Genomic DNA, 16,464 nt, shown 5'->3' with positions numbered 1-16,464 from the left:
TGCTTACATCAGTCTGCAGTGGACAAATGAAGTATCATAGAATCAGCCAGGTCAGAGGAGACCTCCAAGAGCATTCAGTCCAACCTAGCACCCAGCCCTGCCCAATCAACCAGACCATGGCACTAAGTGCCTCAGCCAGGCTTTGTTGAACACCTCCAGGGACAGTGACTCCACCACCTCCCTGGGCAGCCCATTCCAATGCCAATCACTCTCTCTGACAACAACTTCCTCCTAACATCCAGCCTAGACCTACCCCACCACAGCTTGAGACTGTGTCCGCTTGTTCTGTTGCTGCTTGCCTGGCAGAAGAGACCAACCCCACCTGGCTACAGCCTCCCTTCAGGGAGTTGTAGACAGCAAAGAGCTCTGCCCTGAGCCTCCTCTTCTGCAGGCTGCACACCCCCAGCTCCCTCAGCCTCTCCTCACAGGGCTCTGCTCCAGGCCCCTCACCAGCTTCGTTGCCCTTCTCTGGACACCTTCCAGCACCTCAACATCTCTCTTGAATTGAGGAGCCCAGAACTGGACACAGCACTCAAGGTGTGGCCTGACCAGTGCTGAGCACAGGGGCAGAATAACCTCCCTTGTCCTACTGGCCACACTGTTCCTGATCCAGGCCAGGTTACCATTGGCTCTCCTGCCCACCTGGGCACACTTCTGCCTCATGTTCAGCTCCTTTCTACCAGCATCCCCAGGTCCCTCTCTGCCTGGCTGCTCTCAGCCACACAGTCCCCAGCCTGTAGTGCTGCTTGGGGTTGTTGTGGCCAAAGTGCAGAACCCTGCACTTGGCCTTGTTCAATCTCATCCCATTGGCTTCTGCCCACCCATCCAGCCTGTCTGCAGGGCTTCCCTACCCTCCAGCAGATCCACAGCTGCTCCTAGCATGGTGCCATTCAAACAGAATACTTACCTAGCTTCCATCCTCTACACTCTCCTTTGTTTTGGTAGAGTGCAAAGTGTGCATTATGATAATGCACAATTGGCATCAACATTTCCTAGTGAGAATATAAACCCTGCTTTCTCCAGCAGATGATGAAGAAAATAACAATCTTGCTCACAGGAAAACTGTCTTGCTACAGGCATGAGAAATGTTGTGCTACAAGATGTGCTGCTATTGTGCATGGCTTAATTATTTCAAGTAAGCATTTTATACAAGACATTCTTTCTTACATCTGTACTTCTCCTCCAGAAGGCCCTTAGAAAGAGACATCAAGCCAATTTTCAGGGACTGCACTCGAATTTTTCCACTTCGGCCACTGAAATGACAAAGATAAGACAAATTAATGCAGCTTAATTTGATTTCATTTCAACTAAAGGTCTCTTAAAAAAAATAAAAGCAAAGGCAATGGTGCAATCTACTTTCAGTACACTTCAAATCTCAAAATGAAATTAACACCACAAATCACATCAGGAGTGCTTCCCTCTCAAAAGCTCAGTACGTGGTTTAGGTGTCATAACAGTTCATGTGCCTCCAAAAGGGCAGACATTTAGCTGTGTAAAGCTCCCAATGGGACTTCATAGAATCATAGAATCAACCAGGTTGGTAGAGACCTCCAAGATCATCCAGTCCAACCTAGCACCCAGCCCTACCAGTCAACTAGACCACAGCAGTTGACTTAATATTGTCATGCACACAGGAAAAGTACCTAAGCACACAGCAGCAAAGCCTGATGCTCAGTGTGAAACACAAGGACTGTAAAATAAAACCAAGGTTTAATATCACAGCATTTTTTTTTCCACTTCATTCTTTTTCTTTTATGTTTAAAATAGGCTGGATGTTAGGAGGAAGTTGTTGGCAGAGAGAGTGATTGGCATTGGAATGGGCTGCCCAGGGAGGTGGTGGAGTTGCTGTTGCTGGAGGTGTTGAAGCTAAGCCTGGATGAGACACTTAGTGCCATGGTCTGGTTGATTGGCCAGGGCTGGGTGCTAGGTTGGACTGTATGATCTTGGAGGCCTCTTCCAACCTGGTTGATTCTATGATTATAAACACCCTCTACATTTAAGGTTAACTGGATCCTTTGCCCATATGCAAAACAATAATAAAACTAATATCAACCCAAACATTTCCTTGGTCCCTTTTGTACACTGAAGTGATATAACCACTTCTGGAGTGGTTATTAGATAACTCTTTCTGTCCTATCCATTAACCATATGGTCTGTTGTCTAATTTATTTACAAGTGTTGTGCAGAAGACAAAATTATTCATTTCCTCCTGGGATCTCCTTAAATTAGCTAATCACCTTAAAAATATTAATGCATTTGTCTTCACAGCCATCATCTAGTGAGACTAGAAAGCATGATCTTCATTTCACAGGCTGGCACAGAGGTACAGAGGAATTATTGCCAAATTAATCAAAACACTCATTACTTTTACTGCCTAGTTTGAAAATCAGAACCCAATTTTCCAGAATGTTATAAAAGTGCCACCTATTTTATATATTCAAGCTTAGCTTCAAATTACCTCTTTCAGTCACAGACAATGCATCATTCTGCCATACCTTAACGTGTGAATGGCTCATTTTGTAACCTTGATAAAGTTCTGTGCCATCCTCCCCAGCTCAGGGTTGTCTGTGTTTTAGCTTTGTGTTCAACTGAAAAGCAAAGCTGAACACTGGATTGGGTTTAACTCAGGACTGACTACAATATTTGTTTATTAAAGGCAGAAACTCAGAAAAAAACATTGCAGCTAAGAGGTCAGGGCATATCTGTGCTGGTTTAAAACTTCTCCAGATTGGGATGAGATTTAACGAGGCCAAGTGCAGGGTTCTGCACTTTGGCCACAACAACTCCAAGCAGCACTACAGGCTGGGGACTGAGTGGCTGAGAGCAGCCAGGCAGAGAGAGACCTGGGGGTGCTGATAGATAGTAGCTGAAGATGAGCCAGCAGTGTGCCCTCTTGAATTGAGGGGCCCAGAACTGGACACAGTACTCAAGGTGTGGCCACCTATCATGAAAGATAGCTCTGCTCATACGTGAAATGTTAGCTAAGCGCCACATGCTTTGTAGACTAATCCACCAAAGAAATTCACTTTGGAAGAAGGCACTTTCAAAACAAAGCATCCTGACATGAATAAAACCCAAGAAAATGTGAAAAGTTGTGTAAGAGTCTAGGTCATCTCTCTCCCTGTTCATCAACAAAGATTGTCATTGCCTCTCCTTAATCAACAAAGATATGATCTCTCCCTTGTAAATCAACACAGATGAAGATTGCCTTTGTTAACCTCCCCAGCTCAGACCAGGTGCTTGGCCAAAAGCTCAGGGATGCAAACCAACAGGCAGTGCCTTTGTGGCAATCCCAGGAGCTCAGCCTGGCTCGCATGCCCAGGATGTGCACATATTATGTCAGCTACTCTGCAGAGAAAAGGCTTTTGTGTATGTGGGGTATGGACAGGTGAGCAGTGCAGGGAGGGGGCAGAGACCCTCCCCCGGTACTGCCTTTGGACCCCTGCGAATGCAGGAATACACAGGAAGGTTTCCTGGGGAGCTGCACCTGGACACCCAGCTATAAAACTGTATAAAAAGACATCAGCAATGCCTGCCTCCAGAGCTGCACCTCCAAAGCTGCACCTCCACCAGAGCTGCACATCCACCAGAAGAACTCCTGACAAACTCCACAGTAGATCATCCCTGGGCCACAGACCTCTCTCTCTCTGCCCCCCATCTGCTGCTGATGGTAATATAACCCTGCTCTTTCCCTTCCCTGCTTCTTCACTTATTCTCTGTTGTTCTCTCTCTCCTCTTCTCTCTGTCCCTCTGTTTTGTTCCACTTCATCCTTTAATAAATAGCTTTGTGGTGATCTATGGCCTCACTTGCACCTTAATTTCACAACACAGAAATCTCTAAGAACAGATCTTGCTCCTCTGGGCAGAGCTGTTGTAAATCTCTGTTCTCTGGACCTTGACAAGTTGAAATACAGGAACTCAGATGAACATTGCAAAACATTTAAAATGCCTTTAAAAGTTTTCTGGAGGGTATTTCTAACTGAAATAAGAAGTCATCACCCAGAGTCAGTACATGTATTATGTATGGCAGACTCTAAAATATCTGAAGCAACTCATTTTAAGGAGCATTAAGCTATTCCATCAGCACAGGAAGCTATCAGCCTATTTCATACAACAGACACTTGGTGACTTTAGGAAACTTGGTCCACTCCAGTCCAGAACAGTAACCACTGGCTACTGCTTTTAGATGATTTAAACACAGGCTTGGCCAAATGATTTCATAGAGCAAACAAGTTTCTTCACAGCTCTCACTGTGAGAGCACAGCACTGAAAACTGCAATGTGTTTATTTTGAATGTTATTAAAACAAAACAAACAACAAAGCAACAGCAACAAAAAAAACCCCAAACTCAACCAAAACACAGAAGTTGAAGTTTGGAAAATGTTTAAAGGCCACCCAGAACAACCCTGAAGTAGAAAATGTCATCCAGTAAACGTAACAGGTTTTATCCACTCTCCTGCCCCTGAGACCCCACCTGTAGTACTGCATCCAGTTCTGGAGCCCCTGGGACAAGAGGGATATGGAGGTGCTGGAAGCCATCCAGAGAAGGGCCACAAGGATGAGCAGAGGGCTGGAGCTGCTCTGCTGAGGAGAGCCTGAGGGAGTTGGGGCTGTTCAGTCTGGAGAGAGGGCTTCCAGGTGACCTTATTGTGGCTTTTCAGTATCTGAATCCACATAGAATCAACCAGGTTGGAAGAGACCTCCAAGATCATCCAGTCCAACCTAACACCCAGCCCTAACCAATCAACCAGACCATGGCACTAAGTGCCTCAGCCAGGCTTTTCTTGAAGACTCCCAGTCACGTTGCCTCCACCACCTCCCTGGGCAGCCCATTCCAATGCCAATCACTCTCTCTGTGAAGAACTTCTTCCTAATATCCAGCCTATACCTACCCTGGCACAACTTGAAGGGGGCTACAAGACAGCTAGGGAGGGACTTTTTAGGATATCCTCTCCCAGGCAAGCAGCAACAGCACAAGGGGACACATTCTCAAGTTGTGGTGGTGTAGGTCTAGGCTGGATGTTAGGAGGAAGTTGTTGGCAGAGAGAGTGATTGGCATTGGAATGGGCTGCCCAGGGAGGTGGTGGAGTCACCATCCCTGCAGGTGTTCAATAAAAGCCTGGCTGAGGCACTTAGTGCCATGGTCTAGTTGATTGGATAGGTCTGGATGATAGGTTGGCCTGGATGATCTTGGAGGTCTCTTCCAACCTGGCTGATTCTGTGATTCTGTTTGTGATATTTAGTTTGAAGAATGATTCATTCCTGATGTGTCAGAAAACACCAGAACTTCACCTAAAAATAAATCTCTTCTTTGTAAGGGCTAAAGACATCTGTAGGTAAATCTGAAGAACTATGTGATTTGCCATCTCTCTGTGAATCAGTAATTACATCTCTGGTTAATAGCACCTGGGTAACATGCTCCTCCTAGGCAGCTGAAAGACTTGAAACACCATAAATGTACAGCACCAATGCAATAAGCAATGGAAATGCCAAGGCACAAATCAGTTCTTTCTTAAGGGTCAATTTAAAAAACAACCCTCAAAGAAGAGCTTAAAATTGGTGCCTGTTTTTCAGCTTTTCAAATTATTGTTTTCTTGGAACAGATATGAAAGAGGGGCAGGGAAATACACTGTCCAAAACAATTTTACCTCAGAAAAACTTCATCCTCTATGTTTCAAAGTCTGGCTCAAGACTGAAGTCTTCCATCAGCTGGAAGAATCACCATTGCCTCTCCCTAACCAACAAAGATAAAAAGACTTGCCACTTACCTGTCATATACATTGAGTAGCCAGTTAAGACACATGTCTATGCAGAGAGGAACGTTCACCATATCTTTGTGCTTCTCTTCAAGTCCACTGTAGATGGTAGTGAGACAGCTAATCACATCCTGGACACCAATCAGCTGGTCATTTTGACCCAACTTGTGCTGTTTGAAAACTTCACTTGTGGTGTTCAAGTCCAAAAGGTCCACTAAGAGGTGAGTAACAGAAAGAAAGGGAAACAAGAAAGGAGTAAAATGTGATTATAGGTGGCCCAAGCACAGCATTCACAATCCCTGTCCATGTGTCTACCACAGCAAACACTGCAGGCATTCAGTCAAGAAGCAGCTTTCATTTAGTACCATGATAGTGAAAAAACTGGGCTTTTATGAGAAGCTGAGAGCATTTTGTTACTACATAATTAAAAACACAGGAAAAAACTAAGAAGAGCCAGCAGTGTGTTCCTGTGGCCAGGAGGGGCAATGACATTCTGGGGTGTACTAGAAGGGCTGTGGCAGTGGTCAAGAAATTCTCCTGCTCCTCTACTCTGCCCTGGGAAGCCACACTTAAGAGTACTGTGTCCAGTTCTGGACCCCCAGGTCAAGAAGGACAAAGAACTGCTTGACAGAGTCCAGTGCTGGGCCCCATCCTCTTTAACATCTTCACAGATGATCTGGATGAGGGCATCGAGTCAGTCATCAGCAAGTTTGCAGATGACACCAAACTGGGGGCAGATGTGGCTGGGTTGGAGGGCAGAAGGGCTCTGCAGTGGGACCTTGAATATGCCAGATCCTGACATTACTGTAAAAATAGGAAACAGTAGCTCATAGCCCTTGGTTTCCCCTCTCTTACTGCCACTGGCACATTCTATTCTAACTGTTTAGCATCTGCTATGCAGGGGCTTTACATTTCTTCCCTTTCTTCTTTTTTCTGTGTAATTTAAAGCCCATCTCTTGGGCCTGCAATCAAATGCCAGACAGGGATTTATCAAATCAGTAACTCCCAAGACCTGCCCTTCTTAAAGGAGTGAAAACTTGGAAAGCTTTGCAATGCCAGAAAGCTGTGGTCTTTGGGTGTAGCTTAACATATTCATCTTTGCACTGAAAACAGAACTTGGGCTGTCACCGGAGCAAACCTGCTACCTTCCCATCTTAGTCTGCTGGCTCTAAGATCTTGCACTGGCACTCCTGCCAAAGGACTTGTAGAGGCACTTCCAGAATCTCCATATTAGAAGGAAACTCTGGTGCTGTACTAATGCAAATGAAGCAAAACTATTGCTTTCACATGACACCATGCATAGAAAATAACCAGAGGGAATGAATTCCATCTCTGCTTACTTCAGCACTTGTCTAGGCTGAATGAATCATAGAATCATAGAAACATAGAATCATAGAATCAATCAGGTTGGAAGAAACCTCCAAGATCAGCCAGTCCAACCTTGCACCCAGCCCTGGCCAATCAACCAGACCATGGCACTAAGTGCCTCAGCCAGGCTTTGACTGAACACCTTCAGGGACAGCAACTCCACTGCCTCCCTGGGCAGCCCACTCCAATGCCAATCACTCTCTCTGGGAAGAACTTCCTCCTAACATCCAGCCTAGACCTGCCCTGCCACAACTTGAGACTGTGTCCCCTTCTTCTGTTGCTGCTTGCCTAGCAGAAGAGACCAACCCCACCTGGCTACAGCCTCCCTTCAGGGAGTTGTAGACAGCAATGAGGTCACCCTTGAGCCTCCTCTTCTGCAGACTGCACACCCCCAGCTCCCTCAGCCTCTCCTCACAGGGCTGTGCTCCAGGCCTCTTACCATCTTTATCACCCTCCTCTGGACATGTTCCAGCACCTCAACATCTCTCTTGAATTGAGGAGCCCAGAACTGGACACAGCACTCAAGGTGTGGCCTGACCAGTGCTGAGCACAGGGGCAGAATAACCTCCCTTGTCCTACTGGCCACACTGCTCCTGATCCAGGCCAGGATGCCATTGGTTCTGCTGGCCACCTGGGCACACTGCTGGCTCATCTTCAGCTACTCTCTACCAGCACTCCCAGGTCTCTTTCTTCCTGGCTGCTCTCCAGCAGCTGAACTTTACATACAGGCAGTTATCTTGCCTACCCACTAGCAGTGCCCCTGTTTGGGCTGATATAAAAAGAGAACACTGTCTCATTACAGTTCCATTTCTGAAAGTTCTGAAATACCTGGTGTTTGAAGGAAATTCTTCATCTAACCTGGGGCTCAGGTGTCATTGCTGGCACGATGCCTACCGTATACAGCTTTCTGTGCAATTCTGCTGCACCATTCTACATCTGCTCAAGTGTTCTGAACAACCAACCCTGCTGTTAACCAACAAACAGACCACAAGGGTCATTTCTTTCTTTTCTGCAGCAAGGAGACTTTCCCAAAGGAAAACTATAAAAAGAAGCCACATCATTCAGCATGGTTTAAGCAGATGTGAGTTACTGACTCAGTAGTAAGTAATGACACGCAGCTGTTAATGGCAAATTGGAGGCTGCTGTAACCCCACAGAAAATAGGCAGGCATTGCTATGGAGCTTTTGTGTCAGAGAGACCTTGTGAATGACAGCAAATCCTGTAAAAGACTGCATGGATGAGAGAAATCTATGATGGTCTCACTGTTAGTCTGCTGTGCCTTAATGTTTGTTCCTCAGCCTTGTGCAGTTCATATAGAGGACACAGCCTCAGGCTGTGCCAGGGGAAATTTAGGCTGGAGGTGAGGAGAAAGTTCTTCCCTGAGAGAGTCATTGGGCACTGGAATGGGCTGCCCGGGGAGGTGGTGGAGTCGCCGTCCCTGGAGCTGTTCAAGGCAGGACTGGACGTGGCACTTGGTGCCATGGTCTGGCCTTGAGCTCTGTGGTAAAGGGTTGGACTTGATGATCTGTGAGGTCTCTTCCAACCCTGATGATACTGTGATACTGTGATATTCCTACCAGCATTCTTAAATTGGGTATCACCTAGAGAGGCTCAATGAGAGAATTCTGAATATGTCTGGTGGGTTCCACCACTCTACTTTAGTATCTGGGGCAGTATCATTCCTTCAAAGTAAGCTGAAGTATGCTGCATAGGAATGATCTGTGTGAGATAGCATGGTCCTGCTCTGGCAGGGGAGCTGGACTCGATGATCTCCTTGGGTTCCTTCCAACCCCTAACATCCTGTGAGCCTGTGAATGAAATATTATTGACAGGGTTGGTACGGCATAGCAGCCCAGTACAGCTGAAACACAGGATACTCCCTCTGGCCCCATTCTTCTGCTCCCTTCTGCTGGAAAGTGCTCTCAGTATGTCTGCCTCACATAACCTCAGAGAAGCTAAGAATTTGCTCTTTCATTCTCAGCTTCCTGTAAAACAGGTACCTATAGGTACACACACACATTAGTCTCTGCAGGAATCTACCTTCAAAAACCAGAACAAGATGCAATATGACTCTACTTTCCAGCTTCACAAACAGAGTGGGAGGAGTGGAACAGAACAACTTCCCCAGAACCATGCATTTTTGACACTTCCTGAGGGCAGAGACTGAGAAGAGAGATTTGGCACCAGTTCTGCTTTCCACAGTACGGCTCTCAAATGACAGACTCCCAAATCTGTTTGTGCAGCACTATTGCTGTTACCAGTCCCCACTGCAAAGTCAAAATCTACCCAATGCAAGTGGGACTGTGCATCCTGCTCCAGCTGTGCCCTTGGACTTGTAGCCAAAAAGACCTCTGCAGATACATACACGCTGAGGCTCTGACAGCAATTTGTCACATCTTCCAGCTGACAAGGAGCTCGTTTTCTAGTGATTTGTTTGGACATTCTCTTTGCCTTAGCAGATGAGCTTTCTGAAGCATTCTGTACCCAAACACCTTTTAAAACCCATCCACAGCTAAAATTACAGGAAATCCAATGGCAGAGTAATGGAAGTCACAGCAGAGAATGAGTGGGAGAAGCACAGAAGATGACTCTTTCCCCACCTTTAAACAAATCATGAACAAAAAAAAATGTAAGAGAAAAATCACAGTACCACACACAGTATCACAGTATCACAGTGTCACCAAGGTTGGAAGAGACCTCATAGATCATCAAGTCCAACCCTTTACCACAGAGCTCAAGGCCAGACCATGGCACCAAGTGCCACGTCCAATCGTGCCTTGAACAGCTCCAGGGACGGCGACTCCACCACCTCCCCGGGCAGCCCATTCCAGTGTCCAATGACTCTCTCAGGGAAGAACTTTCTCCTCACCTCCAGCCTAAATCTCCCCTGGCACAGCCTGAGGCTGTGTCCTCTTGTTCTGGTGCTGGCCACCTGAGAGAAGAGAGCAACCTCCTCCTGGCCACAACCACCCCTCAGGTAGTTGTAGACAGCAATAAGGTCTCCCCTGAGCCTCCTCTTCTCCAGGCTAACCAATCCCAGCTCCCTCAGCCTCTCCTCGTAGGGCTGTGCTCAAGGCCTCTCCCCAGCCTCGTTGCCCTTCTCTGGACACGCTCAAGCATCTCAATGTCCCTCCTAAACTGGGGGGCCCAGAACTGAACACAGCACTCAAGGTGTGGTCTAACCAGTGCAGAGTACAGGGGCAGAATGACCTCCCTGCTCCTGCTGGCCACACCATTCCTGATGCAGACCAGGATGCTACTGGCTCTCTTGGCCACCTGGGCACACTGCTGGCTCATGTTCAGGCAGGTATCAATCAGCACCCCCAGATCCCTTTCTGTCTGGCTGCTCTCCAGCCACTCCAACCCCAGCCTTTAAACAAATCTTGAACAAACAAACATGTAAAAGAAAAACACTAGCCAGGTGCTAACCTTTCTCCCCTTCTTCAGAGAGGAAGCATTAGCACGTGCTGTGTTTTGGCTATCCCAGAAGGCATTCATTGGATAGAATCAGGCCAAGAATCACCATAGTCAAAGTGGATTTGACCTGTTCACTGGCAAGAAATAATCAACTAAGCAAACCATGACAAAAGGAACAATGCTGATGATATTTCTGAAGGTCATCTCAAAATTGTACCAGATCATAATGATCCTTTTCAGAGACAGAAAATTCTTGTAGCAATTCGCTTTGCAGGTGATCAGAAACATCTTTCTTGTAACCCTGTAATGTCACTTTCCCACAAAACAAAGACCAATCCTTGGTCAAATATGGGAACCTAATAAAGACAAAGACTCTTTTGGCTGTTGTCTGTTCCCATGAGGCTAAGAGGCAGAGCAAGCAAAGAGGTTCATAAATAATGAGGCAGATTGGATCTGTAGAGATGACAGTCCTACTCCTGGCTCTTTCCAAGTGGAATATTCTCTTCTTAGTACTTCCCTCTGTACTCCTTCCTCTTCTCTCCTCTGAAACTGGAGACAATGCTAATATTCACTTTGATAGGAAAGCAATTGTGACAAGGGAGGTTATTCTGCCCCTGTGCTCAGCACTGCTCAGGCCACACCTTGAGTGCTGTGTACAGTTCTGGGCTCCTCAAGTCAAGAGAGATGCTGAGATACTGGAACATGTCCAGAGAAGGGCAACAAAGCTGGTGAGGGGCCTGGAGCACAGCCCTGTGAGGAGAGGCTGAGGGAGCTGGGGGTGTGCAGCCTGCAGAAGAGGAGGCTCAGGGCTGACCTCATTGCTGTCTACAACTGCCTGAAGGCAGGCTGTAGCCAGGTGGGGTTGGTCTCTTCTGCCAGGCAAGCAGCAGAAGAAGGGGACACAGTCTCAAGTTGTGGTGGGGGAGGTCTAGGCTGGATGTTAGGAGGAAGTTGTTGGCAGAGAGAGTGATTGGCATTGGAATGGGCTGCCCAGGGAGGTGGTGGAGTCGCCGCCCCTGGAGGTGTTGAAGCAAAGCCTGGCTGAGACACTTAGTGCCATGGTCTGGTTGACTGGCTAGGGCTGGGTGCTAGGTTGGACTGGATGATCTTAGAGGTCTCTTCCAACCCAGCTGATTCTATGATAAATCTGCAAATGAGGAGAGCTAACCATTGCAGTTATCACAGAAATTGATATCTTTTGAAGTAAAAGTAAGAGCTGGAAGCATGATCCTCCTCAAAGCTTATCAGAAGCAATGAAAGTGAGGTTCATTCTATACAGGTCACCAGACAATTTGTATCCCTGTCATAAATAGGCAGCATGACCAACATCCATCATGTGCAATCTCTTTTTTTCACCATTCCCTGGGCAGCAGCATGCACAAGGACAATTTTACTGTGCTTTGCAGTTTCTTGCTTTGCTTCTGTTTTCAAGTAGAAAGCTCATACAGCTCTACAGTCTTGCTGGGAGAAGAAACCATTGCCTTAAGTGGCTCCAGTGGCTGTACAAGAGGTATGGTCTTCTCCAGGCTATGCCAAAGAAATATGGTTTTCTTTTCAACACCCTCAGGCAGTATTTCAAAGGACAGGTTCTGTTTTTCCCCAAATGTAAGACCTTGACCCCAAGATCGATTTGCAATTCTGTGAGAAGCCAGCCTGGCACATGAAGAAGTGGTGGGAGATACTCCATGCTCTTGCAGAGAAGCACTCTAGCTTTCTAGCAGCTGGCTACCATCACAGCCACAGCTTGGTTTGATGTTATCTGATACCCAGCCAAGAAGCTGCTGCCAAGATCAATCTGCTGGCTTCTAGGCCAGGAGGAAAACTAACCACTTGGAGGGGAAAATTGTCCAGCTTCCTTTTTTTCCCTTGCCTCTACTACACCCTATTTTCTTTCAGGTTGCTTTGTGTCTTCATGCATTTTCTTTTCCATTTGTAGCCCTAGAGATTTGTTTAATTCATATTCTCATCATCTCTTCCAGATAATTCTTTGCACTCCTTTCCTTTTGTACATCATGATCTCCTCGGTTCTGTGTTTCAGCTATTTCTCTTTCACACACTCCCTGTTCTCTGCTTTCTCATGCAATCTCTTTATTTTGCTCTTTCACAGGCTCACAGGATGTGAGGAGTTGGAAGGGACACAAAGAGACCATCGAGTGAACCCCCCTGCCAGAGCAGGACAGTACTATCTAACAGAGATCACAGAGAAACACATCCAGACAGGCCTTGAAAGTCTCCAAGGAAGGAGACTCCACAACCTCTCTGGGAAGCCTGTTCCAGTGCTCTGTGACCCTCACAGTAAAGAAGTTCCCCCTTGTGTTGAGGTGGAACCTCCTGTGCTGCAACTTACACCCACTGCTCCTTGTCCTTTCCCAGGGAGCAGTGAGCAGAGCCTGTTCCCCCACTCCTGGCCAGCCCTCAGATACTTATAAACATTTATCAAATCCCCTCTCAGTCTTCTCTTCTGCATACTAACAAGCCCCAGGTCCCTCAGCCTCTCCTCAAAAGCCCTCCAGTCCCCATAGCCCTCACTTACCTTCCTTGTTTTCACCTCTTGCCTTTCTCTATAATGTAAACCACTTCTGCATAGAATCATAGAATCAACCAGGTTGGAAGAGACCTCCATGATCATCCAGTAACATCAAACAGTTCAATCTGGAGTAACTGAGCTACCTCAGCTCCTCCAAGAAAGTACCATCTTTCTTTTTTTCATCCCCATTCTCAAAGTCAATGCAGAAATATCAGTGGCAGAATGACTCAAACAAATACTCTGTGTTTGCTTTGCACAGGAGACTCCAGAAAGTGCCCAGAACCCCAATGTGGTGCTTCTTTTGTGACTCAGAGAAGTTTCAAGTCTGAAGGTCAGGACAAGATGCCTTAACAAAACACTTCTGAAGCTGGTAAACTTCATGGTTTACCATAAACATATGGTAGTCCTGCAACTTGCTGCTCAATTAAATCATAATTGTGATACAATATGAAAAGCTTTTAAAAATACCTAGGAATTACAGAACAGAAGATTGGATAAATAAATAAAAAATAATGACCTTGGAAATGAAGCAGTTTAGGCAGCTGAGTCCATTCAGTCAATACCTGTCCTTTTCTGCTAACACCAGCTATGTGCTCCTCCAAGTAGACTATGGCTGAATTACTAGATTAAGAGCAGGGCCAAATGCCAAGGCAGGTCTGGACAGAACATTCAATGTGCATTATTAAATGAGTTGTTATTTCCTATCTAAATTTCAGATCTTAACCTACATTCCCAAGATATAAACACACACTAATATTGCTAACATTAGTAGGGGAGGTGTTTTGTGATTAAAATACCATCCATTATCAACTACCCTTTCCAGTCACACCCTGAGTATTCTGAACTCCATTTTAACATGAATTAACTCAGCAAAACAGACACTTTAAGAGGAAGGAGTGTTTTAAGTTATACCCAGCAGCAGTTAAGTGCTTATAAAAAGAGTAGAACTCCCTAAAATACAGTTAAACATTCCCTCAGGGATCAGTCCTGGGACCAGTCTTGTTCAACATCTTTGTGGGTGCCATGGACAGAGGCATTGAGTGCACCCTCAGCAAGTTTGCTGACCACACCAAGCTGTGTGGTGCAGCAGACAGGCTGGAGAGAAGGGATCCATCCAGAGGGACCTGGACAGGCTGGAGAGATGGGCACAAGCCAAGCTCATGAGGTTCAACAAGGCCAAGTGCAAGGTCCTGCATCTAGTTCAAGACAATTCCAAGCATAAATCCAGGCTGGGCAGTGAGTGGCTGGAGAGCAGCCCTGAAAAGAGGTATTTAGGGGTGCTGGTGGACAAGAAGCTCAACATGACCCAGCAGAGTGCACTTGCAGCCCAGAAAGCCAACCAGATCCTGGGCTGCATCAGGAGAAGTGTGGCCAGCAAGGTGAGGAAGATGATTCTCCCCCTCTACTGTGCTCTGGTGAGACTCCACCTGGAGTACTGCGTCCAGTTCTGGAGCCCACATTACAATAGGGATATGGAGATGCTGGAGTGTGTCCAGAGAGGGGCCATGAAGATGATCAGGGGGCTGAAGCAGCTCTTCTATGAGGACAAGTTGTGCCAGAGGAGGTCTAGGCTGGATGTTAGGAGGAAGTTGTTGGCAGAGAGAGTGATTGGCATTGGAATGGGCTGCCCAGGCAGGTGGTGGAGTTGCCATCCCTGGAGGTGTTCAAGACAAGACTGGCTGAGGCACTTAGTGCCATGGTCTGGTTGATTGGCTAGGGCTGGGTGCTAGGTTGGACTGGATGAGCTTGGAAGTCTCTTCCAACCTGGTAGATTCTGTGATTCTGTGACAGACTGAAAGAGTTGGGACTGTTCAGTCTGCAGAAAAGAAGGCTCCCAGGTGACCTTCTTGTGGCCTTCCAGGATCTGAAGGGGGCTACAAAAAAGCTGGGGAGGGACTTCTTAGGCTCTCAGGAAGTGACAGGACTAGGAGGAATGGAGCAAAGCTGGAGGTGGGGAGGGTCAGACTGGACATGAGGAGGAAGTTGTTGAGTATGAGAGTGGTGAGAGGCTGGAGTGGGTTGCCCAGGGAGGTGATTGAGGCCCCATGGCTGGAGGTGTTTAAGGCCAGGCTGGCTGAGGCTGTGGGCAGCCTGCTCTAGGGTAGGGTGTCCCTGCACATGGCCTGAGTGTTGGACTTGATCTCCTTGGGTCCCTTCCAACCCCTAATATCCTGTGATTTTTAGTTGACATTTTGCAGCTTTTTTCAGGAGTAGAATGCAATAGTCAAGAGGTCCAATATTTACTTTCCTATCACTTCTCACAACATTCTTAGTGGAGCTATCATTCCTCCTTACCTGCTGCACCCCATTTTCCACTAACCCATTTTGTTTGTTTGCAATAATGCCCTATTGCTTGCAATTCTTCCTGCCATTATGTTCTCTGACAATATCTCAAGGGCTTATCTGGTCCCTTGTCAAACACTGATGCTGTTAGACTTTAGCTGACCCTTTCTTCTCCAAGCCCTGCAGAGAAACAGTTTGTCTGAAAGGCCAAACTCACAGCACAGTGCTTTCTGCAGTCGTCGTATTTTGATGGCCGTTCGGTAGGCGGAGAAGCGCACGTTGTTCAGGTCAGCTGAAACAGCAGAAGAGAAACATCAGTAGCCCTGAAAACAACTCTGCTATCCCTCCTCTCTCTGCACTTAATGACAAGCTTTTATTAGAAAAAATAAACAAACCAAAAAGTTTGGACCTCAGCCCAATCCACCTGCAGCGAAAGCCTCCCGACTCCCACAGTCTAAGGCCTTCAGGGACTAGCACAAAGGAAATCCTGGCACTATCTTAGCACATGTAACCAAGAAACATACAATAGTTTTTACAGAGATATTGTCCAGCATTAGGTGTTTTCCAGGCAAGTGCTTAAATTCAGTGTACTTCTCAAATTTTGTCTAACTCCGCCAGAAACAAGTACTGCAGTTCTGGAGTACTGCATCCAGTTCTGGAGCCCCTGTTACAAGAGGGATGTGGAGATGCTGGAGTGTGTCCAGAGAAGGGCCAGGAGGATGCTCAGAGGGCTGGAGCAGCTTTCCTATAAGGACAGACTGAAGGAGTTAAGGCTGTTCAGTCTGCAGAAGAGGAGGCTCCAAGGTGACCTTCTTGTGGCTTTCCAGGATCTGAAGGGGGCCTACAAAAAAGCTGGGGAGGGACTTCTTAGGCTCTCAGGGAATGACTGGACTAGGGGGAATGGAGCAAAGCTGGAGATGCATAGGTGCAGGCAGGATGTGAGGAGGAAGTTGTTGAGCATGAGAGTGGTGAGAGCCTGGACTGGGTTGCTCAGAGAGGTGGTTGAGGCCCCATGGCTGGAGGTGTTTAAGGCCAGGCTGGCTGAGGCTGTGTGCAGCCTGCTCTAGGGTAGGGTGCCCCTGCCCATGGCAGGGGAGTTGGAACTGGCTGATC

At 47.0% G+C, this 16,464-nt stretch overlaps 1 protein-coding gene across 1 annotated transcript in view; it reads right to left on the bottom strand.

Annotated features, from left to right (window-relative positions):
- UTRN (utrophin) overlaps nucleotides 1-16,464 on the bottom strand; it is a 481,902-nt gene that overhangs the window by 54,123 nt on the left and 411,315 nt on the right. The window contains exons 61-63 of the mRNA XM_064158262.1: nucleotides 15,569-15,643; nucleotides 5,769-5,970; nucleotides 1,168-1,253 (exon numbers count right to left, since the gene is read on the bottom strand). Of these exons, the coding sequence (XP_064014332.1) occupies nucleotides 1,168-1,253; nucleotides 5,769-5,970; nucleotides 15,569-15,643 (363 nt within the window). The remainder of the gene's footprint in view (nucleotides 1-1,167; nucleotides 1,254-5,768; nucleotides 5,971-15,568; nucleotides 15,644-16,464) is intronic.

Source organism: Pogoniulus pusillus, chromosome 18 (assembly GCF_015220805.1).
Source record: "Pogoniulus pusillus isolate bPogPus1 chromosome 18, bPogPus1.pri, whole genome shotgun sequence".
Classification (NCBI taxonomy): Eukaryota; Metazoa; Chordata; class Aves; order Piciformes; family Lybiidae; genus Pogoniulus; species Pogoniulus pusillus.
The sequence above is the reverse complement of the archived record's forward strand: the minus strand, read 5'-3'. Positions and strand labels throughout refer to the sequence as shown.